This window comes from Acomys russatus, chromosome 6 (assembly GCF_903995435.1).
Source record: "Acomys russatus chromosome 6, mAcoRus1.1, whole genome shotgun sequence".
NCBI classification, from domain to species: domain Eukaryota; kingdom Metazoa; phylum Chordata; class Mammalia; order Rodentia; family Muridae; genus Acomys; species Acomys russatus.
In genome coordinates, this window is record NC_067142.1 from 69,791,516 (window position 1) to 69,816,214 (window position 24,699).

The 24,699-nt window shown below is 39.3% G+C and overlaps 1 protein-coding gene across 1 annotated transcript in view; it reads left to right on the forward strand.

Annotated features, from left to right (window-relative positions):
- Fmn2 (formin 2) overlaps positions 1–24,699 on the forward strand; it is a 302,083-nt gene that overhangs the window by 209,993 nt on the left and 67,391 nt on the right. Inside the window, exon 15 of the mRNA XM_051147935.1 lies at positions 12,474–12,525. Coding sequence (XP_051003892.1) covers positions 12,474–12,525 — 52 coding nt within the window. The remainder of the gene's footprint in view (positions 1–12,473; positions 12,526–24,699) is intronic.

Here is a 24,699-nt window from a genome sequence, read left to right on the forward strand (position 1 = left end):
GGGACATCATGAGAACTTATGTTAGAAACTCCAGGGCCTACACAAGAGGAAGGGTGTGAATATGTAGTCCCAATTCTGGGAGCCAGTAGATACAGGAAGACCCCTGGAGCTCATTGCCAGCTAGTCTGCAACCTCTGGGTTCAGTGAGAGACCCTGCTTCAAAAACTAAAGTGGTGAAGATATTGAGGAGGTCACAGCTGAACAATTACTGTAGTCAAGCAGATTAACACATCTATTTCGTACTTACCTTTTTCTGTGTGTACGATGTGCAGATCTGATGCCCACTCTCTTAGCAGGCTCCTAATGCATCATGTAATGTTGCTTATATTCCATAATATCATATGTTAGTTTTCTGAGCTTAATCACCCTTTGTAACTAAAACGTTTTTACCATTTGACTTCCATCTTCCTATACCATTTGTCCTTTCTAGTCTTCTGCTTCAATATATTTGAGGGCTTGAGGGAATTGGTTTTGCTATTTTTAGATTCCACATGTTCCTGACATCATACAATATTTTTCTTTCTGTTAACACAATTCTTTAACAAAGTCAAATGTTGCTATTTTTGCTTCCCTTTAAGCAATAGAAATCTGCAGACTCTTAATGTTAATCTGACCTATTTATATATCATTCTTTTTGCAGGGCTTTAGCTTTATTTTATGCCTTTTATGATTCTTAAAATAGAGAGTTATCATGTTTTTACGCATTCAGTTCTTGCTCTCAGCTTCACAGTTGTTTTCTTTGCTCACCATTTCTTCATCTCACCCCTACTTTCTGAGGTTATTTTTCTCCTGTCAGATGTCTTCCCTTTAAAAGCCACTTTGTGGTGAATTCAGGACCGTAACTTGCTCTTGTCTGTGTAAAACTTTATACTGCAATTTCTTTTTGAGACATAGAGGTGCTAGTCATGAAACTTGGGGTCCAAGATCAATAATTCTGTCCAGTGGTCTGGAAGCCCTGACTCCTCTGTTCTCTGCTACACTGACACCAGCTTGGGTTCAGTTTTGTTTCTTTGTTTTTAGTCTGAATTTGCTCTGGGGCTCTTTTCGTTTTTCTATTTCTCTTCATGTTTGTTTTGGATAAACATCAGGAGGCTCTACCAACCAAGAATTATTTTAAAATGGATTCTTTCCTTGCACATTAGTCCAACACTTTGTGTACCAGAGCGCAGAGTGCTGCGAGGGCTCATCTCTGTTACAGGAGAGATTCCCCCTTCCATTCAGAGCTGCTGTGGGGTGAACACGTTTCCTCAACGTCTCACCCATGGGGCAGTCTTTTACACTTCTTCCTTCGAGTCACCTCCAGATACCTGGTAGGATTCCAGGTCTGTTCCTCCCCCCGCCCCCCCCCGCCGGTTGTCCATGCAAGAAAAACTTCTAAGAGTCAGTGTTAGCCCAGGGAAATGCTGCCCTATGCCTCTTTGGAATCCTTCTCTTTGTTTTAATGGCCTCAGAGAATTTTCCTTGTTTTCAATCAGATTCAGCCATGTATTAATTTTTATTTTATTCTAATTTGTGTGTGTGAGTGCTTAGGTGTGTGAAACCTTGTATCTCTTATATATAGTAAATCCATAATATTGTTGAAAATAAGTGTCTACCTTGTGTTTTTGTGATATTGGAATATATCGCAAAAATAATTTGTATTAGTGTGTCCTTCCAAATGTTTTTATTTCATTGTAAGAGTGTTCCTAAACTTATTTGTTAATTTCTGTGCTTTTCATTCTTTTTCCTTCTATATAACTATAACTATAACTATATATATACACACACTCACACATATATATTTCTCAGCATGTATACTAACTTGTATATAGTGCATGTTTAATTGTTGAACTACTAAACCAACATTGCCTTATTCATCATGCCATCTTTGTCATACACTGTCTCTCCCTGTTCCTTTCCCTATTTTTATTAACCCTCACATTTACCCCACTCTAGTGCTAGGGCATCAACATTCTTAGCCTAAAATTATTTCTTGCATATAAAATACCAGCCATATAACATGGCTGGTTATATGGCTCGTTCTTTTTGTTTCCAGCTACTGGCATTATTTTATTGTACGAGCATAAACAAGCTACCTCTAACCTGTAGTCTTCTGAGAAATGTTAAGATGCTGCAGTTATGATTACTGAAGTGTGTAAATGTTCATTGTAATGTATCTAAAATGTATGTTTAGAATGTCCCCATTTGTCCTCCGTGTGATGTAATTAATGCATAAATAATAGAATGTTTTTATAATGAAGTCTACTCAATACTGAGTCTCTTTTCTCTTACAGCAGAAATCTGAATACTTTTAAAGTTTTACTGTTGTCTTTTTATATTTATTTATCTTATTTTATGCTATGTGTGTGTACCACATACATGCAGGAGCCTGATAGGTTAGAAGATGGCATTGGCTCCTCTGAAACTGTACTTACAGGCAACTGTGAGCCATCATATGGGTGCTCTGGGCTGAACTCAGGTCCTCTGTAAGAGCAGTGAGGGCTCTTAACTGCCTGAAGTATCTCACATTCTTTTCCCACCTGACTCTGCTGCATCATGATGAATGCTTCCAAACTGATGAAATACCCTTAACCCTTAATTCTCAGCAATTTAAGTCATTCTCCATCCACCACAACTACCTTAGAAGGCTGTGTGCAGACTCCATGAATTGACAGCAGTGTTCTGATCTTCCATGGCTTTTCTTTGATAACCGTTTACATTGTGTCATCAGTTACTGAGAGAAGAGGGTTGAATCACTGCTTACCATCACTCATGCCCAGCTTTCCTTTCAGCATTGTTTCTTTCCCCGCCACTGCTTCTTTTTTGGTAACAAATTTTGCTTTGTGTATTTTGTATTTTGAATCTCCGATTCTAGATACATCTACAATTAGAATTAGTTCATTTTCCTCTTCAATGCAGTATTTGCCTTTCTTTTCCAAACAAAATTTCTTCTTCTAAAGTCTAATTCATCTCATTTTAATTCAGCCCTGTCAGCTTTATTGTGATTAGTGTTTTCACAAAGCCATTTTTATCCTTTGACTTTCAGTCTATTCTAAGTACATGTCTGTATTTTAAGTGGGTTTCCACTAGGCAGCACAGAGCTACAAGTTTTGAGTCTAATTCCCCACCCCCACCCCACACATGCTTTTCAGTTGGAGTATTTAGACCATTAGTCTAATTAAAAATATCACTGGGTTTAATTTATCACTTTTTTATTTATATACATTTATCTTGTATAATATTTCTCTCCTTTCCCTTTATAGATTATATTTTAGTATTAAATATTTCCACTATCAGCTAATACACTACACACCTTTTTCTTATAATTTTAGGATTGTTCTATCCCATTTAATTCATCACTATCGTCAAATACAGACATACTACTTCTTTGGTACAAAAACCTTACAATGACAGTCTTCTATTTCCTCTGTAATTCTTGTAATTGTTGTGTACTTTAGGTCTACATATGTTATAACACAATAATATCTGATTCCTAATTTTTAGTCCATTATTTAGAGAAAGCACACTTCATATCTATGCTCAGTTCTTTTCGTTTGTTTATACAGATCTAAGGTTTCATTTCCTTTAACGCTCCCCAGTGTGTAGATTTCCAGGTGCAAAATTGTTCTAGCCTCGGAATGCTTGTAAAATTTTGTTTAGATTCTATTTTTGAATACTTGTGCTAGGCAGCTTTCTATTAACGTGACAAAAGACCTGAGGTGACCCTTTTAAACAAGGAATGGTTTATTTTGATTAATGGCTTCTGAGGTTTCATTCCAAGGTCATGCTGGCCCTGTTGTTTTGGGGAGTGTTTGGCAGAAAAAAAAAACCAGTATGCCTCCTGCAATTGAGAAGCAAAATGAAAAAACAAAGGAGGAGGAAGAGGAGGAGGAAGAGGAGGAGGGGAGAAGGGTGGAAGAAGGGGGAAGATGTTGCCCCAATATATGATATCTCCCTCAAGGGCAAAGATCAATGACCCCATCTCCCTCCAATAGGTCTGCCTCCTAAAAGTGCTACCATCTGTCAGTAGCATGGCAGTTTGGGAGCCAAGCCCTTAAGAGACACTTAGTCATAGATATCCGGGGTGTGTGTGTGTGTGTGTGTGTGTGTGTGTGTGTGTGTGTGTGTGTGTGTGTGTCTATACGCCATTTAATAATTTATTCTCCTCTGCTTTTACTGTCTGATGAGAAACCAATCTTAGTTTCCTATTGCTGCAGTAATAAAGCACCACAAATCTGATGGCTTAAGAGAGCATTCAGATACCCAAAATGAAGTGGAAGTTGTTGGAGGTATTTGCAGGGTTATGTTCTTGCTAGAGACTATAAAGTACAATCCATTTCTCTGCCTTATGCAGATTCCTCTAAAGAATGCTTGGCTTTGTTTGAGCATATCATTTAAATAGGATGCATGATTCAGTCTGATGCCTTTTAAGGCCTCTTTTCAAGACTTGCTTAGGCAGAATCAGAGTAGACATCATGTGAAACTACTAATGTGATATTTCACCTACTGGAGGCTCTTGTGACTCCTTTATACCTGTTCTCTGGTGGCATTTCAGACTTCAGACTTTCACGTAGACCTTGAAGGACTTTTGCAGGGACTGGCGGGGTGTCGGGTAGTCTGAGAAGGGACTTTCTTAGTGCATCTTTGCTTGGATTTGTAGTATTGCCTGCAGACACATTCACTTAATACCCAGAAAAACTCAGAGAGACCTTGGGGACAGTTTCTATCTCTGCTTTTATGAAAGTTTTGTTTCCTTTCTGGACCTCTGCCCCTTGAATTTCAGCCACTTCCACCTTTCCTCAACCCCCATCTGTATTTCCACAGCAGTCTCTAGATTACTTGATTCTGTGATCTGTCCCTTTCAGGGCCCACAGTCTGGAAACTGACTTTTAGAGCAAACTGTAGAGAGATGGAGAGAGAGATTGCTAAGAAGAGCTCGTACCCCTTGCTTCCCATGCTTTAGTGGATGGAAACTGCTGTCTCATGCATTTCGCCTGCTTTCCCAGTTGATTAGCGCTGGGCAGAGCTTGGCCCCGGGGAAGCCCAGAAGGACACGACTTCTATGAAAGTTCATCTCCCTATGTTTATATTGAGCACAGATCTGTTTTCTTCACTCTGTGTCTTTTGTTTGTTTGTTTGCTGTCACACCACATAAGGGACTGTGTGTACATATTTCCCAGCAAGGCCTCTTTGATGCCCTATTACACTTTGCACCTTACTCCTTATACCTTCCTTCTTGACCCATTGAGTTTCTTGCTGCTTTCTACATACACTGACCAGTCTCTATGGACTTCATCCCTGTAGTCCAAAACCAAATGCCTTTGTTTCCTGGTCATTTCTGGTTTCCTTAGTAGGTAAATCAGAGTCTCATTTGACTGTGCTACCAAGTGACAGTGCTACCACTTTGGAATCTCTTGGCGTGGATTTAAATCCTGCCACTTTCGTGTCATATTCATTTCTAATACCTTGTGTTACATTTTTCACTTTTAATTCCTAGACTGTATACTGAAACAAAGTGCCTTTCTCATTAGGGTTTATTATTATGTATTATTATATAGATAATACATATATGTGCGTGTGTGTGTGTGTGTGTGTGCATGCATGTGAGCTATAATACTCCAGCATCGCTATTGTTGTCCTTTAATTATATGACCATAACTTCTCTCCCAATATTATCTTGATGCAAAACACTACACAAATATATCACCATATGAGCCCCAACAAATGATGACTAAAACATGTTAGATGCTCAAATATTTGCTGAAATATTGGAATGTTCATTTTTGTAGCTTTGATTTCTAGGATTGAAATGTCCTCCTTGTCTTCAAACATTGTTTTGGCAAGTAACATTAGAAAGAAAAGAAAGCACGCAGAGGAGGCTTTTATGATGTTCAGATTTTTATTTCCAGCTGTTTTATATTTTGGTGTTTCAGATTCATCAGTCAGACTTAGTGAATATTGTTTTTAATATTGAAAGCTCAGCCTTGAGATATGTATGTTCTCAGTTTTTGCACAAGGCTCATAGTGTTTTGGGCTCCATTAGAAGGGTCCTAATTTAAAGTCAGCCTGGTTTCCGTGTGTATTCTAGACCGCTTCAGTAGCATGGCCATTTCTCAGCAAAGGGAGAGAAAGGAGTGGCTCTGGGCTTGCCTTCGTTCTTATACAACATTGTTAGGAGTTGACCGGAGTTTTCCAAAGCCTACAGATGTCGTAACATATAGCTTCCAGCTGTAATTTGTTCTCAAACTTGGTAGTATTGAGAATTGTCCCAGTTGAGAATAGACAACTCTTTCTTGCAGCAGTATTGACATAGTATTCAGCATGTATGTGCACTGAATATTTTTCCAGATATTTTCCACTTTGGGTTTTTAAATTAAAATCTGGAAAGGAATTTAACAACAGAGCATTCAGATGAGTGTATCAGGCTGGGTAGTAACAGTGCATGGCTTTGCTGGAGTTCACGTTTTGCTAAAAGCCAAATATATCAAAAATTTGAAGTATGCATTATTGTCTATTGTATGCCCCTTAGGTTTTTAATATTAAAGATTGTTTTATAGATATAGATATATGGACAAAGTAGTACAAATTTTACATGCAAAGTACTAATAGGTGGCTATGAATTACTACAAAGCCAAGTTTAATGTGATATTTTCCAGATACAGGCTTTCTTCCTCCCAGACTCTACAGCAATTGTTTTATTGTCCAAAACTCATTAGCAGCATCGCAGAGGGGAGTGCAGTGCGGTGAGACTTGGCTCTTTCTTTTGCTGTCGAAGGACAGCTACTCTCAGAATCGTTCCATCTGATACCTCTAACCTTCCCAAGTTCACTTGACTTTTAGTACATTGTCAAAAGCAGGAGTGTCTCAATGTCATAAAACTAAAGCAATAGATTTTCAGTTCAATGACAGCTTCAGATGAGTCAGAGTAGAGGCAGTGCATCTGTCTGAAAGAATAAGCCATACTGGCTGTACTTAAAAGCGATTCAAATGCACATTCATAGCTAATTATAAACAAAAACTAGTTAACACTTTGAATAAAAAGGAAAAATAGCACAAAGATTTAGAGCCTAGACAAGTAGATGAAAGGGCCCCGAGTTGCCTTCCATCTGATATTACTCAGAGCCAACTCTGTCTCCAATTACCTGGGGATATGTGTTATTCCCTCATGAAAGCTGGAGATCAGAAAGGGCGTCCTTTCCGTGCCTCCACTTACTCACAGTCATTTGGAACAAGGTCAGCAGCAATATCTCACATTGCCAAAGAGTCTGGAGCCAGACAGGGACCAGAGACACAAATCACCAGGTCAGAAGACTAACTTAGTAGGGCAGCAACTACCAGGGATAATCTGTGGCGCCAGTGACTCTGGGTATGATGCCTTAGGGCTACCCGAGAAGACTTCATCAGGAGTGCTAGTTTCAGGATGCTCAGTGATACAGAGCCATCAAGCCAGGAGCACCTTTGGTAGAATCAGATTAAGACAATAGTCTTGCACCCTGATACTGAAATAAATAAACACAAATAAAAGTAAGTAATCAAAGAAGGCTGCTTTCTAACAAGCTCAGTGGTGCTTTTTGTTTTGCTTGTTTCTCTGCCCCAAATTGCAGATCTTTAACACTTAAATTTAAAGGCTAAAGAGTAATAGCCATCATGTCAGGTTAGTAATACCTATGGCCTGGCTCACCACTGAGAACTAGCAGTTGACTGCCCATCTTTCCTAGTGTCCTTTTCTCTTTATAGTTTTCTGTCTATTAAAATGATTGTTGGTGATAATCTCTGAAGACTGTCTGCTCAAACCATGGTCTTCTTTGCCATTTTTTTTTTTAACCTCCAGTCAGTGTGTTCCTTGCTCTCAGGTCAGTACTTAATTAACTAGTGTCTTTCACTGTGAACCAACTCAAAAAAGAAACATTCATTCCAGTCTCATGAAGAAAGATTGCCCCATCAAAATGAGGGTCACAGTGATTAAGATCCACCACAGTCTAGTGGCCAAACTAGAATTCAAATCAGGTTTGTCTAAGTCAATGATATGCATGATCCAAACACTGACACTACAGGACCCTGGAGGCTGAAGGGTAAGGACACTGGACAGGGTATGTGCAAATTTTTTGTAGCAAATGTGCGAGTGGCTTATCTTAAAGATGTGATCTTGGGTGAAGGAAGGGGCCATTGGACAGTGGTTGGTGTCCACTAAGAGTTATGTAGATAGTGCTGTCCAAAGTGGGCATGGTTTGCCACCAAGGAAACTGTAGCGGAGGAACCCAGGCAATTTGTTGGCATCTTAAAGCTCATTGCAAACCTACCCAAGCCAGCTTTGTACGTATTTCTCCATTTTAAGTGTTCGTTTGGCCTTCCTATACAAACTTAGAATCATGGTGAAGGATGATGTTCGTTTCCTTCCTTCCTTCCTTCTTCCTTCCTTCCTTTGCCCCTCCCTCCCTTCTTCCCTCCTCTCTATCTTTTCTTTCCTTTTTTCTTTCTTTCTTTCTTTCTTTCTTTCTTTCTTTCTTTCTTTCTTTCTTTCTTTCTTTCTTTCTTTCTTTTCTGTAGTGCTAGCTATCAAGACCAGGGCTTCATGCATTCTGGGCAAGTGCTATGACACAGATATATAGACCCTAATTAATAATGCTGTCCAGAAGTGACCAGAAGGTTGTCACATCTTATATGTGTCAAAAAGAGAAATGACCTATTTATTTCCTTGAAGAGTAGGGGATGAAATCTTACATGAATTCTGAAATGTAAAAATTTTTCTCCCTTATTTTATATGATTAGTTGAACATTTTAATGGCAATCTCTTTTTAATAGCTGACTACACATATATGGGAAATTACTGCCCAGAAGAACTCAAGCTTTCAGATCTCTTTACAGAATTATGTACAACATTAGAAATTACCTACAAATAATTTGTTTACCTATTCTCTCTCTCTCGTGTGTGTGTGTGTGTGTGTGTGTGTGTGTGTGTGTGTGTGTGTGTGTGTGTTGTGTGTGTGTGTGTCAAGAGACAATTTAGCAGAGGCAGTCCTCTTCTTCCATCTTTTTTTGGGGGGTGGGCGGGGTTGAGACAGGGTCTTCCTATGTTAGCCTTGGCTATCCTAGACTCGCTTTCTAAACCAGGCTGGCCTTGAACTCATAGCAATCCACCTGGCTCTGCCTCCCAAATTCTGGCATTAAAGGCATCTGCCACTACACCCGCCTCTCTCTTTCCATCTTACAGCGCCCCTAGGGATAAAACTCAAGTCACCAGTCTTGTGCAGTAGTAAAACTTTGCCATCCGCTAAGCCACCTCACTAGCCTGCCACAAGTATTTTTTTAAATTTCAGAATAAAGTATTTTGGAAGATTTAAATATTCATAAAACATGTTTGTGGTGTATATATAATGTTGTCTTAATTTCTGTGTCACTTCCAACAAAGCCATAATGAGTGTCTCTGCAGGTGCTACTGTGCTGAGATTCTGATCACTGTGCATAGAGACTGCATCTCCTTATCAGTGAAGGGGGGTATTTATTGGTCACAATGACAGTTTGCTGGGTTCTTCAGTATCCCAAGCAGCCACAGATTGCTGTGTCACCGAGTTGACATCCAAATCTATGTTAGTGTCACAGTGAAGCCTATTATTATTCTGTACAATTAGCATCCTCTAACTTTTGTTTTAAAAGGTGGCACCCTTAAGGGACTTTGACAGCAAAGCATTGATTGTGTGTTTGTGCAAAGCATCATGCTAGATGATGTACGTACCCCAAATTTTAAGGCGTTTTGTTGTGTTGAACAAAGGCTTGGCAGACACTGGGCGAATGCCCTTCCATTCAGCTCCATGCACAGACCTTGCATTTGAGACAAGGTCTCACAGTGTAGGTTATATTGGCCTCAGAGTTTGATTCCCCTACCCCCACTCTACCTCCCCTGTTCTGGGATAACAGATCTGTGCCACCATGCCTCACTCTCAGAACGTACTTTTTTCCCCTTTAGATTGCAATACAAAAGGAAATCTGCCCTGGCTCCTTGAATTGTTGACTCTACATTGAGAGTTGAAATTTGGCCTTTAATGTGCTTTCTTTGATCTCTAATTTGACTGTTTATCAAAGCTGATTAGAGTTTCAATATACAAATCCCTGTAGCTTGAAAATCATGTGAAAGTAATGGGTAGTAGAGAAGTCCCAAGCACTGCCTGTTATTCTAATTTGACTTTATTACTGTAGCATGGTTATTAGGTTTGGTAAGGAGATCTGTTTTTATGTTTTATTTCTTTGGTATGGATCAATCTCCTGCCACATTGGATTAAAGTAGTTTTGGTTTTAATTTTTTTCGGCCAACTTGCTCAGGCACTGAAACAAGAGCTATGTTGGTACACATCAAAAGGAACTAGCAAGACTCTCTATTCCACTCACCAGCATTTATGGGCATACATTTTTGAAAAGCTGCAAGAATATATTTTCTGTATCTTTATATGATGCCAAAACATTATAAAACAGTGGTTGGCTCACTTAAAGATTCTTCAGCATTTCAGATCCCAAACTTAAAAAAGACATTTACTTCATGTGTACTGGTCATTATGGACATTGTGCTAAATAATTTGCATATGTTGACAAGTGAATCTGATTGCCAAAAGTCACATGGCTCATGTTAATCTGATGGGAATTAGAGATAGCTCTTGGGAGTATCAATTCCGTGTGCTTTTTAGCTTCATAAATCATTTACTTGAATCTTCTAAGATAGTCCAGAACTTATTTCAATTTCCATCAGTTCTTTTAACCTGTGTATTTTTTTTTTTCCAAGAAAACAAGCAAACTGACTTTTTGTGAAAGTAGCATTCATTTGGGCTGCTTTTGTTATTTCCCCATGATGGCACTTTATGTGATTCTATAACTGTTTCCGGAAGCAAGTCATGTTTTATTTTAGGTACCCTGAAGCTAGTTTTTATGACAGCGTGTTTGTACTAGAGTCTTTTCTAAGTACAGTGTCTAATGTGTACTCCATTCTTTAAAGGTGGCTAACGATTGACCTGTAAACGCATGTAAACAATCTAAAGTACTAAAAAAGAAAGGAAAGAATTAAAAAAAAAATTCCTCCTGCCAGCTCAAATGATCCCTGTTAAATTCTGACATCCATGGCAGAGCGTGTCAGCCTGACGCTGTATCAGGAAAATGGACGTGCAGTACAGACTTTCCAGCGCCGTCTTGAAATTGTAAAACATTAACCAGGCCAAGCTGTGCTATTGTGTTTTAAGTAGTGAGAGAGACACTTTAACAATTCCCAAAGGATCATGGGTTTTATTTGGTCCATGCTGCCAATTTTTTTTTTTTTTTTATGATTATAGATTTGATTAACTTACCCTGCTCCATTTTGCCTTCTGGTTTCTCCAAATGGCCCCAGTGGTAACCCAATGGGGAAGGGTTATAAGTAGACAGCATCTTTATTTACTATTTGGTGTAATTTTTTTTTAATCTTGTGCACATCTGTTCTTGTGAGAGATGCATTATGAAGGTTGTGTAGGTGTGGCAATGGTACTTTTTGTATTGTCTTATAGTTTGGTGATATTCTAGTGAGTAGGCAAAACCCATGAAGGTGTTAATTTCTGAAGTCATAATTAATGTTTTAGAGTCCCTTAGAATGGGCTGAAAATAATGAGTCCCCCTTAGTGTCTCTGAAACATTCATGCCAAATATATATGCACAAAGAGGAAGAAAGGAGCATTGTACCCGATTTAAATACCTTCCTGGAATGCTTACTTCTCAAAGAAGGTGACTATTGCTGCCCTATGTTTTAGTTCATGGCGTTCCTATGTGACTTTAAGTAATTTAAACTCTTCATTTAATCATCCTAAATCTGATCTGTGAGTTCATGTCAGATATCTTTATTTTTGGAGGGAAATAGAGGAAATAAATCTGAGTTCGAAGGTCAGTGATAAAGTGTTTGACTAGGACAGGCAATGGTGTCTGTCTGTCTGTCTGTCTGTCTGTCTGTCTGTCTGTCTGTCTCTCTCTCTCCATATATATTAGATAATGGGAATATAATGATATCCACCTTTCAGAACAAATCATAATCAGTCACTTGAGACCTGTCCCAAAGAGCATGGCTACAGAGAGTTGAAAATGTCTATCAGCTTCATTTGTTTTCCTCTCTAACGTGGTGTTTGTACCTGTGCTTGAGAGAATTATTGTCAACAAATTGTTGGTATTTAGGTCCTGGCATAGTCAATGTAACTATGAAAGTAGCGTTTGCATTCCTTAGGTCACTGTGTCAGAGGTAAAGAAATTATTCATAGCCTGAAAGTTTTGGTTAGTTATGTAGAAAAAAAATATATGTTCCCATATACTCTTGTCATTTTAATCAAATTTAATAATATTTTTATAATATCAGCAGCAATAATATGGTTAAGATAGTATCTGGTTGGAGAACATTAGAATTTGTAATTAAATCTATTCCATGTTGTTTAGATTGTATACTCTGTGAGATGGTGGAACCCTATACCTATTCAGTCTTTTTCTTGCATTTTCAGCTAAGATTGACCAAGAGTCACAAGAAACTGCTCTGACAGAGACTCATAAATGGTAAGACATCACTTTGCTTTAATATAATATTTCTTCTCAGAATGGTCTTATGAAAGCTCTTAGTTTATTTTAACGGGAGGGCCCAGTTATTCGTCATGGAGTTTTTGTTTGTTTTGTTTTGTTACATTCTAGATGAAAATTGTAATCTAATGTAAGAGTGTGCTTTAAGACCACAGTGAATTTCTCCAGTCCCCATGACACATACTTCTGTTATGTGCTAATTGTAATGAACAGTGCTGCCTCTTTCCAAAGGGATTCAGAAGTCAGGAAATACAAGACTACGCAAGATGTGAAGAAAGTGGGTTTGTTTGTTTGTTTGTTTGTGTGTGTGTACTTATTTCTTTGTTACCACACAAAATAAGAGGTCTTATTATGCAGTCTTCATAAATATATATCATTGTGCTTTGCTTATATTTGCTCCTCATTATCGCCTTCTGCTTCTTAGTTTACTTTGCTTTATCTAGTAATTTTGGTTGGCAATCCTTTTACTTTCGAAGTTTGAAATGTACCATTCTGTGATGTCCTGGATTTTAGGATTTGTGTTGAGCAGTATAAGGTTGTTCTGATGTTTTAGTCATTTGGGCATCTTGATGGTAATGTTTCAGAGAGATGTTCTGTCGTTGTGTCCATTTGGGATTCTACAACCTTCCTGTGACTGAGTTCCCCTTTCTTTCCCTAACTTTGGAGAATTTCCTGCTGTTGCTGAACAGATCCTCAGCGACTTTTAGTGTTTATCTCAGCTCTTCCTTTTATCTCACTGTAAATGTTGTGTCTTGATTGTATCCCAGGGTTCTTTTCTTATTTTTTTTATTTTATTTTTATTAATTTATTCATATTACATCTCGATTGTTAGCCCTTCCCCTGTTTCCTCCCATTCTTCCCTCCCTCCCATTTCTCCCCTTCTCCCCTCCCCTATGTCTGTGACTGAGGGAGACCTCCTCCCCCTATATATGCTCTCAGAATATCAAGTCTCTTCTTGGTAACTAGCTATCCTTCCTCTGAGTGCCACCAGGTCTCCCCATCCGGGGGACATGGTCAGAAAAGGGGCACCAGAGTTGGTGTGAGAGTCAGATCTCACTCTCCATTCAATGGTGGAGAATATCATGTTCATCAGCTAGGTCCTGGTAGGGGTTCGAAGCTTACTGCCTATATTCTCCTTGGCGGTATCCCAGGGTTCTTAAAGTTGTAATCATGGTCATTGCATTTTTAAAAAACTTTTGTGTATATTTGATGTCACATTTCCTCAACCTTTTCTTACTTCCTTGATGTTCTTTATTTTGATTGGTTGAGTCTATTGTGATGATTATTCTTCACTGAGGTTTTTTTCTTTCTTTTATTCAATGCATACAATTTTCCATTTCTAAATTTATTTTTCTGTTTCTTACTGTTGTTTTAAATCTCAGTTTTCTTGATGATTTTCTTTCTGGCATTGTAAACTTTTCATCCATATTGATGACTTTCTGTTTTTGGCTTTTCTCTCCAACTGTTGGATTGATTACATCTGCTTTATCCATCCAGTTATTTGTGGTTTCTTTGAGGCCATAGATCACTTTTACACATACAGTTTTTAAACTATCTTATCCACTCCACTTTTCAAATTCTGTAACTGAGTACTTTCAGTAGAGTAGTCACACTTCCTTGCTGTTCATGTTGGCATTTCGTTTTCAGCCTCTCTGGTCCACATCTCCTTCCAGTGTTATTTGAGGGATCTCTTTATTGAATAGCCTTCTCTTTGGGACTCAGTTTGTAGCAGAGGAAAAGAGAGTGTGCACTGCTTTTAGATGAGACTTCACTCGTTCCTTCTGTTCTTCTCTTTTGCTTCTTTCTCTAAACACTTTCAGCTCTCCTATTTACCCCTTTTTTGAATTTTCAGAGCTCACAGTATCTTTCTGTCTTTAGAATGTGGTGTGTTTTTTCTCTAGCCCTGATTTTTCTTTTCCAGAACCATAGAGACAGCTGCTCATCCATTGTCTTACAGAGACATCCTCAAGAAATTTTCTTCAAGAATAAAAGTTGAAAGGTTTAGTGATAGAAAATTTCCATTTCAATATACAAACTAATTCCACGGGGGAGTCCATGAGCTTCCTTGGGTGACCTGCACTTCTAGAATGAGGATTTACAATCAGGGGCATGGTTAGGAAAAAATGCCTCAGGCATCTCTGCTGCTCTGTCTTCACTGCTTCTTCCTCTCTGCTATGAGTCACTCTCCAGGGGAAACTTTTTTTTTTTTCTAAAAACTCTGACTAATAACAAAGAGACAGAGAAAATATGTCTACAGAAAGAGAAGGAGGGAGAAGGACGTAGGGAAGGAGGGAAAGAAAGTGATGGGGGCAGGGAGCCGTGCAGTTAAGGGAGAAGGAGGCAGAGACTGACTTAGATTGTTTCATGTGCTCTTCGAAGCTCTCAAGTCTAAAATTAACCAGGAAAACCCAGAGGAGCTGATGGTGCAGCCTTGAGTCTGAAATCAGTCTGGAGACAGAATTCCTTTCTCCAGACTGGCTCCTGCGCATAAGGGCTTCAGCTGAGGGGATGGGGCCCAGCTATGTGGAAAGAGAAATCCGCTTTCCTTACTGTCTAGTTAACCCCATCTCACACTTGCCTTCAGAACAACTAGACAGGTGTCTCAACCCGAACCAGACATCATAACCTCCCCAAGGAAATGCTTCAACTAAGGACCATACTCACAAGAGTCTCTGAGCACTCTTGAGGAAAGAATGTTATTGAATAAATTCCTTGTCATTCCTTTATTAGGCGAGTTCCTAAGTCTTCCCACAGGCACAGATAGCACACAGTTAGCAGCTCCTGAGTTGACATCAGATACTGGGCTCGGCAAACTGATACAAGAATTGGCAAATTCAAAGAAACCAAAAAGCTGAAGGTCAGGGCATAAATTGTGTCAATCACAAATTCAGTGAGTTGAAAATACTAGTGATACAATGCTTAGTACAGCAGCCATTTTAATGTTGGGAAATGAAAATAGGCAATGGATTATCTGAACCTTTTAAACATTTCTCTCCAAAAATATGTTTTTATACCATTTCCCCCAGCAATGTTATGTAGCCTGAGCAGTGACCAGCAGTAGCTCTGTGACATAAAACAACACAACCCGTCTAGGGTTCTTTGATTTTTGAGCCAGGCCTCTCACATACCACAACCCTATAGGTTGAACTAGTATGAAAACCATCAGCCAATAGTATTTGCTTTGTTAAAGCAGATTAGATCACGTGATCTGAAGGGAATCCTTCTCCCACGTTGCAGTATAATACATGCATCGACACTATCAGAAGTTTAACAGAAAGAGTAAGAGATGGAGACAACCGAGAAGGATCCTTCTGGTATCACAGTTGTCACTGGAGGTTTAGAAGCCTGTACATACCGAGAGGATTAGTATCAGCTCAGGACCCCCAAGACCAAGTTCTCAGTACAAAGGAGATTTATTCCTCTCCCCATCCCCCACCCCTGACCCTCAGCCCTCACCCCTGCAGCAAAAAAAGGCAAGGGAATAAGAGACAAAGACAGGAGATAAAGGAATAGGGAGAAGGGGAAAGGAACAGTGGAGAGAGGGCAGGGGTATTTGTCCCAGAGCAGACACAAAAGACTGCCTCTGGATAGAGAAGGATTAATGTGGCCCATTGACCAATAGCAAGTTATAAAGGTAAAAGGGGAAACCCGGAGTTAGGATGAGGTGTTTAACTTTAACTGCGCATGTTAATTAGGTGACCCAAAGGGGGCTTTTGATTGCTGGACTTCAATGCTTTCATAGTGGAACCTTGGTAGTCAGCATCAGGAGTGGGAAGAAACCAAGGAATAGACCTTGGGGGGGCTAGCATTAGGAATGTAATCAACTGTTTTTAGTAAGGCAGAGGAAACTGGGGAGAAGGGCAAAGCCTGCCAGAGCCATGTTTGCCTGCTCTGGCTGGCCAGGGTCCCTCCACATACTCTCCTGTTGAACCTCAGACCAGGATAGGACAGACAGAAACACTCTACAGTCTGTCTTGGGATCCCTTGCTGCACGGTTGCAGGCCCTATAACTTCTCACCCACCTCCGGCTAAGCGATCCTGACTCTGAGAAATCCCAGGGTGCCAGGCTTAAAAATAAAATCTCACAATATTTACTCTCTCTGACCCGTGCTGTCCAGCATCAGCTGAGCTCCCGCTTCTGTGAGAGTTGCATGTAAGCCAGGAGAAAAATGTTCCTGCCCACTCACTCAGGTTGATGGTTTCTTCTCAGACTTATGTGAGGATGGGCAGGGTTTTTGCTTGTTTGTTTGTTTGTTGTTGTCTTTACCAGATTCTGAAGCTCCTAGTCCACTTTGTAACTGTGAAGCCTTAGCTATATTATTTATCCTGCTGGCTGCTACCCTCATCAGTTGATCATATTACATGCTTGCCCTCTGTACACACATCATTAGAACTCAAAGCCTTGGTCTTTGTGACACTCCTTTGTGTTCTTGACTTGGCTCCCCACCTCTGACACAGTTAGCTGAAACTGGAATAAAATACACATGATATTCACTCATTAAGGCCGATGAAAAGCTGAGCCAAGAGTTTGCATGCATTTAGACCTAGTGTCTCGTCTTCTTTCTATTTTTTAAAAAAATCTTTATTCTTGTTATTTTTTATGTATCATGTTATCGTAAGGCCAAAGAAATCCATCCTGAGGGTAAGATCCAGAACAAACAAATTCGACTTGATCTGTTTGTGTAAGTTTGTGCTCACAAACTTCGTCTTTCATTCCCCAATCTTCTATCAGCCCTTTCTGATCATGAGACAGAAAATACACTGGGACATTTCATTTCTGTGAATATATTAAAAGCCTCTTAATCAAAGAAATTTTCTGATTGATCCCTGGTTTATTCGTTTGTTTGTTTGTTTTTTCTTTAAATTTGGGTGATATCGAGGATGCTTCAGAAGACTTAGTTTATGTCCTGTGAGAGATCCAGTGACATCCTGGTGCCAGGTTTGATTTTAGAAATGACTGTCATTTCTAAGTAATAAGAGTTCCTGTGTCGGGCTTTAGAAGCCTAAAGGATAAAGAATGACCACGCTTATTCACTGAATACCCTGTGTCTAACAAAAGAGAAGCAGCGTGGCATGCTCATGCTCACCGAAGCTCCCGGGAGAGAAGGCAGGGTCATGTGGTGGATAGAACCCTGCTGGTTCCTTGGAGCCAAGCTCTGACCCTTCCAGGCTGGAGCACATAAACCGCATGCGGTGCCTGGGACTCTCCTTCCTCTGCCCTCAGTGGCTCCAGCAGTGGAGTGTCTTGTTCTTTGCAATGCCCAAAGCTTCTTTGAATGTGGAGGATGGGAAAAATTCATAGAGAAACTTAGCTACGTGAAATGCTTGCTGAACTAAATGCACATGTGTACGTATACGTGCATGCACACACCCACAGACATGCATACACAGGAAACACACACACACACAGACATGTAGGTGGGGGCTTAACATAAAAATGCAGTCAAGATGCACTACTTTCACACACACCATGTACATGCTCATACACATACATAATACAGGTAAATATATTCACAAACAGACAAATATGCATATACACAACCCACACAAATACACACTCACATATACACATACATGCAGTTACAAACAGACAGCCATACAAGTATACACACACTGGCACACACATATACACTCACGGGAGCACAATGTGAGCTTGCTTTGAAAGTAATTACACCCATGGGTCTTTGTATTATACCTCTTTATAAAATATCTTCTAAAATGAATGAACTGTTATCAAGAAAATTGTAATTATTGTCTAAGTAAGGAATATTGCTATTTTTCTTTTTATTACTTAATAACTAAATAAAACATTCAAAAGAAAGTTCAGTATCTGTTTTTAATATTTTTCTTATATTCCATTTCCTAGTACGATGCATCATTTACTAATTCTGTTAGTACAATATCATGTACTGATTCCGTTTATTCGTGTATTTTTCTGTTAATCTACAAGTAGGACCCTGAGTCCCTATTTATGTTCAATACACCCTTGTGTATCGATAGAACGACTGGACCCAACAGTTCTGGACAGCCACCTCCCAAACTCAGATCTAAAATAATGCTGACTTTGCATATGGTCTTATTTCAATAAGCAAAGCACTGTGAAGATGAACAATGTCCCCACTGTGTGCTTATTTCAGCCTCCACTTTCATTTATTTTTAATAAGCATAGACCACTTTCTTCAATTGTGAAAACTTGTTACCAAACAAAATATTCTTTCTTTTCCTACGGAGTGGCTTAGTATTGGTATCAGCTCCTAGGCAGTGAATACAGGAACTCAGTTTCCTCATAAATGTTCTGTTGTTTAAATTTAAAGAGTGAGACAATGGGGCCTGAAAGACCAACTAATCCAAACTCTGAAATCTTTACTATTTTTAAACTGATAAGTAAATCAACTTGTTTCCTTTGGATTTACTCTGTTCATTGACAGGAGCCATATCTGTGGTAGAAGTAATTTTGAAATAGAAAGAGGACAGGTTATAGAAATGCTGTTTTCTCAGTGGCCGGAAGTTTTAGTGTAACAATTTATTTCTGGTTTTATTAAGACTGATAGAAGAGATGAAAAAGTAAAATATATTATATTTAGACTATTCTGTTGGAGAACTTAACTTTTTTTGATCCATCATCTGGGTAGCATTCTGGGTAAAGGATATCAAAGAAAGAATCATAGTGCCTGATACACATGTGCACAGCAAACAGCGTAGAAACCACTCATACCTAAAAGGACACATTCCTCTGGCTTTCAAACATTTCCGTTGAAGATGCTTATATTTTGTAATAGCATATGATATACGTTAAAATTATATATGTATACTTACGTATAGATGGGACGGAGGAAGGAAGGGAGGGAAGGAGGAAGGGAGGGAGAGCGAACATGTCTAGAGCATATCTGTGTATACAATTGTCATGTCCATTCTAGAAGTCAGAGAACCACTGGTGGGAGTTGGTGCTCTCCTTTTGCCATGTGGGTCCTGGGGCTCAAACTCAAGTTGTCAGGCTTGGCACTAAATGCCTTATCCACTGAACTGTCTTGCCAAGATCCTCAATCTATTATAAAAAAATGTTTCAAAATAGATGTCTCTTTCTTCAGGGTGCTAAAAAAATAAAGATTAATTGGAACCAATCAATGTTCCTTCCTCCTTTCTTTGTGTCCAGGACTGGCCCTGGTCTGAAGCACATTAGTCCCGTGCTCTGCACTAGCCTCATCCTTGGTCCTTGGAGCTAATTTTCTCATCAGAGGAAAATAAAGAACTTGTTGAAGTAGCAGTTGAGGTTGTCAGAAGTGGACTATGGGGAGGTGGACTATGGCATGCTGTTTTCTGTATCTGACATGGCCTGACCATTGCAGTCGGGATCACAGAAGCTGTGGCTTTCTGTATGAGCTCGGCACATATAAAATAATATGAAAGGAGGAGGAGGACTAGCTATGAAGGGGGTGAACGGGAGTGAAGAGAGATAAGAGCGAGGAAAGGAGTAAGTACGCTTCGGATACATCGTATGCATGTAGGAAACTGTCAAGAAATTTTAAGTGGGGAAGAAGCAATTGTCACAATGCTATTCAAGCAATAAATCAGTGTCTTTTAGTATTATTATGTGATGAAGCTTTGACTATATAGCTTATATTTTATTTAAACTACCTCAGAAGAGTCTTTTAAAATTGATTTTTAAAAATTAGGAGGCAGAATTTTGCTATTCAGTCCAGACTGGTCTTAAATTCCTGAGCCTCCTGCCTCACAGTTTTGAGTTCTGGGACTGGATGTCTCAGGCCAAGCCCCACCCACCCCTTCCTTTCCTAAAGAGAATGTGGTAGAATCTCCCTCCCATCACATTTTATTTGGATATAAGCAAAGACACAGGAAGCAATCCTAAGCAAGCCATAGTAAGAAAAGAAAGTATATTTTAAAAAAAATTTTAACTCACACATTTTCAAACTAGATGCTATTTCTGTATGTAATGTCACTAGAGTGATATTTCACCAAAGCCAAGATTGCATAACAAATGAGTTGAAATGGAAAAATAATCTTTCATACAAAATAAAGGCAAAACAAAAAAGATGGGAGGGAGGGTGGGGGAAGGGGGAACTGCTAGTTCCAAAAGTTTCATATAGCGTATAACTGTTCATTCATCATGGGAGAGAAAACATTTAATCAGCCCTGACTGATGCACACATACTTTATCATGTCTAGTGACTTTTAGAGTGTCAGTTTGTAAAGTGTTTATCCAAGGAATGGACTTCTGGCACATGGATAAAATGAAAAGTGAAATGTTTAGTTCCTAATAGGCATATTTTCCAGAATCGTTCTGAGTAACTATCCAGAGATGAATAGAAAGACTACAGGTCTTGTTTATCTGCTGATGCTGGCAGACCATGCAGGCTCCAGCCTGGCATTAACACTGAAGTGACACGGAATGTCTTTGCAGAACCCCCAAACAATGACATCATTCCCTTAGCAGTATTGATAAAGTCAAGCAAAGTTGGAGTTTCTTACTTCCCAATTTGGATTTTTGAGTTAACTACTTCAGATACTGTCTAGAGGCCCAGAGGATGAGCTAAAAAGCCTCCCGGTGTTATGGTAGAAATCTGTTTATCATAGTTTTTATCTTCAGTCCATGTGCTAGGTTCAGCACTTTGCAGAAATGGATTTATATCTGTGGCAGCATCATCTAGTCTTTTACAGAAATCTATTGGCCTTTTTGTCACTGGGAGAGCCGTGGCTCCCTCTGCAGGTTCTCTGGATTTTGAGGGTGGGCAACTGTGGAATGTTCTTGCTTTCAGCTTTTATGCATGCCAAATAGGAAGACTTGAGGTCTGTCTGCAACTGTGTGTTTCCCCTCAGTTGTGTATATATCCATTAGAGATCTTCTGCGTTTTATAGACTTATAGTAAGAAATGGCCAGGTTCAAGGAGTCAAACTATTTCATATTTTACTATGTAAAATAAGATGGAGGTCTAAGACAACCAAAGTATAGCTAGAAGACCCCACATTGGTAAAGCTTAGAACTCTGGCACTTTTCCCCCTAAAAACAAGCAAAATAGTCATCAACTCAGTATGTTTGTAGTAGAGATTCTAACCACTGTGGTTAGTATTAGAAGGGGGCAAATAAGGCAAGAAAGAAGGGAATTTTATCTTCCCTGTTTCTTTCTTTCTTTCTTTTTTTTTTTTAAAGAAATAAACATTAGAAACACGATAGAGATTCATAACTGTAGTTGTCAGGTGTGTTTAAGCATAACAGAACAGTTCATTGGGGTGTACAACTTCACTTGCTTCCAGCATGGTAGCTATTCCAGAAGAGGAAAGAAGGCTAGTGAAATAAAAGTAGTCCAAGAAAACAGTCCAAGATTACTCTGGAATTGTTTTTTCAGCAGGGGGAGCATGACGCATGAAAAAAAAAAAAAAAAAAAAAAAAAGAGGCAGCAGTTATAGATGATTTCATGTAGACATATTTCACTGGGGAAGTTAGAATATTGCTTAATAGATTGTAACTTAAATGCCTCCAGTTTTGGTTTTAAGGTTTGAAAAAAACCAAACATATTAAAGTAAAGTCACAGCCACAAGGCATCAGTGGAGGCTTACAGGACCCCAGGCAAAGACAGGTAGCCTCACTAGACATGGAAGCCAGGCTCACCGATGTCCACACTCATGGCCAGGCAGCCAGGCTCGCCAATGTCCCCACCATGGCCAGGTATGTTTGCTGTGGTTAGGTTTGAACTCTGGGATGCATTTCTGGAATTCAAATCCTAGTTTTACCTTTAAAGTGTCTTTCTCAATTGTCACACTCAGGGATGTTATTGAAACCCTGCCCACCCCCATTTTTTCATTTGTAAACCACAAACAATGGAGTGCCAGTTGGCATATAGTAATAGTGGATCACCACTAATGGCTGAAGTCTAATTTTTTCCCCTATAGATATTACTCTAATGTCCTGGATGAGTGAGAAAGCTCCTGAAATATTGTGGCTACCCTAGCGTGAGCAATGTGAGGAAAGGTCACAATACAAAGAAAAAGAAAGAAATGACATGACAACTATTTTGGAGAGACTTGAGCAGAAACAAGGAAACGCTAAGGCCAATGGTACACCATCTTGAGAAGAGATCATGTGCTGAAAATAATGGGCGAACTTTTATCATTTAAATTCTATTTTCGCCATGAGAACTTTTATGTTCTCAAATTCTTACATCATCTCGCTGCTACCTCTCATCACATGAATGTTTATTTGATGTGTAGCTTGAAGACCTTGGCTGATTTTTCTCACTGTTTGAAACACAATGTAGTTGTACTTTTTGACTAACGGAAGCTATGGCTCCATTTACTTTGCAGACTTGAAATAAGAAAAATAAGGAGGAAAGGAGAGAGATGAACAAATATTCCACCAACTCTTAGAATAGAACACTCTACGCGAAGATGAAAATGGCTCCTTGGTGTGGTGTGTGGCAGGCGCACTCACCTTTCCTTGCTCAATCTCTTTAATCTGTTGTGCGAATTCAATGCAATCATGTAGATATTGTACTTAACACACACACACACACACACACACACACACACACAAATAAATGTCCCACCCACACAGGCTTTCCCCCTTCAAACCCCATACATTTTTGTACATTTCAAACAGCAATTTTCTGTGTTTGAGATCAATGTCAGGTTCTCATTCTTGGTCTCTCAGGCTGCTAAGGAGAAACACTGGTATATGTGCAGTAAAACTGTGTTTTAAGCCCTCTGGGAATACCATGGCACAGAAATATGCATCTGTACTGATATTTGAAAGTGAAGGGTCATTACTGACACAGGAAACCCTTGGTTAGTGTGGATGGATGCAAATTTTTGCATGCTACATCCAACAGATTACCTAACCCTGTTTGCATATTATTTAACTCCACCAAAGCCGTTCCCAAAGTAAGTGGGAGTTCATTTTCCAATGTTATAAAAATACAACCTTACAAAACAATCTATGAAGTCCTTTTTGTTTGTCTTTGGCTCCAGTCCCCCCATTGTTGGCAGGATTGGGGGAAGGGTACGTGAGTGGGCCAGAATCATTTGATGCGATGGTGCTATAAGTTAAAGGCCTTTGGAATATTTGGCATGGAGTAGCAGTGGCCTGGCGTAACGTGAGATTGTGGGGTAGGAGATCATGACTTACTTCACTCAAGGCCCTCCAGAAAAAGCGTAGGATAAACAAGGCACTGCAAATAACTGAGGTAAGAAAATAATTTCATTAAAGCTGGGGAGAGAGAAAGAAGATATTATGAATAGTCACAGCTGCTACTTCCCCCTTTGTGAAAACAAGTATGCAGATGAGCATGCAGTCCAACGTGGCCCCCTGCTCCATTTCATTACCTAATATTAGATGTCAGTGTTTTGAGGTTGATTTTCATTTTGATTAATCAGTGATAATTGGGCACAGATGAATTAATATTGGAAATATAGGTTCTTTCATAGTCATGGCATTGGGAACTTCAAATAGAGATCCAAGATAAATAATAACTGAGGGCCTGTGAGACACCTCATCAGGTAATGGTGTTTGCTGCCAAGCCTAATGAACTCTGTATAAACGCATACAATCTAACTGTACTGTTTCTCCTGCATAACATGTAGTTTGTTGCTAGCTGCATAAGTCAATATTCTCAAGTGTCTTTACTTTATTTCAAATATGTGTTTAGTGAAACGAGGCTTGGTGGTGCACCTGTATGTAATCCCAGAATTTGAGAGATGGAGGCAGGAGGATTAGGAAGTCAAGGTCATCCTTGGCAGTGTAACACCTTTCAGGTACCTTGAGTTGCAAGAAACAAAGTTTTATAAGAAAGGAAAGGAAGAGGGGGAGAAAAAAGCAGAGTTTTTGTAAACTCTGCTAAGTAGGCAACCCTTCTACTCAGATGCAAGATCACTGAATTTCAATCTCATTTAACAACAGCCTATAAAATACACTTTTGCATGTCACGTTATACACTTTCACACTCTTTTAAAAGTGGATCTGTGGGGCAAGTTGTTGCACATCTGTAATCCTATCCAAAGAGAACTAAGTTCGAGACCAGCCTGGGCTACAAACCAAAACTCCGTCTTACTGTGCCTCCAAGTGTTTTCTTTTTACACTATTCAAAAAAAAAAAAAAAAAAAAAAAAAAAAAGTGAAATTGTTGCATTGTTTCCCTGGGCCAAT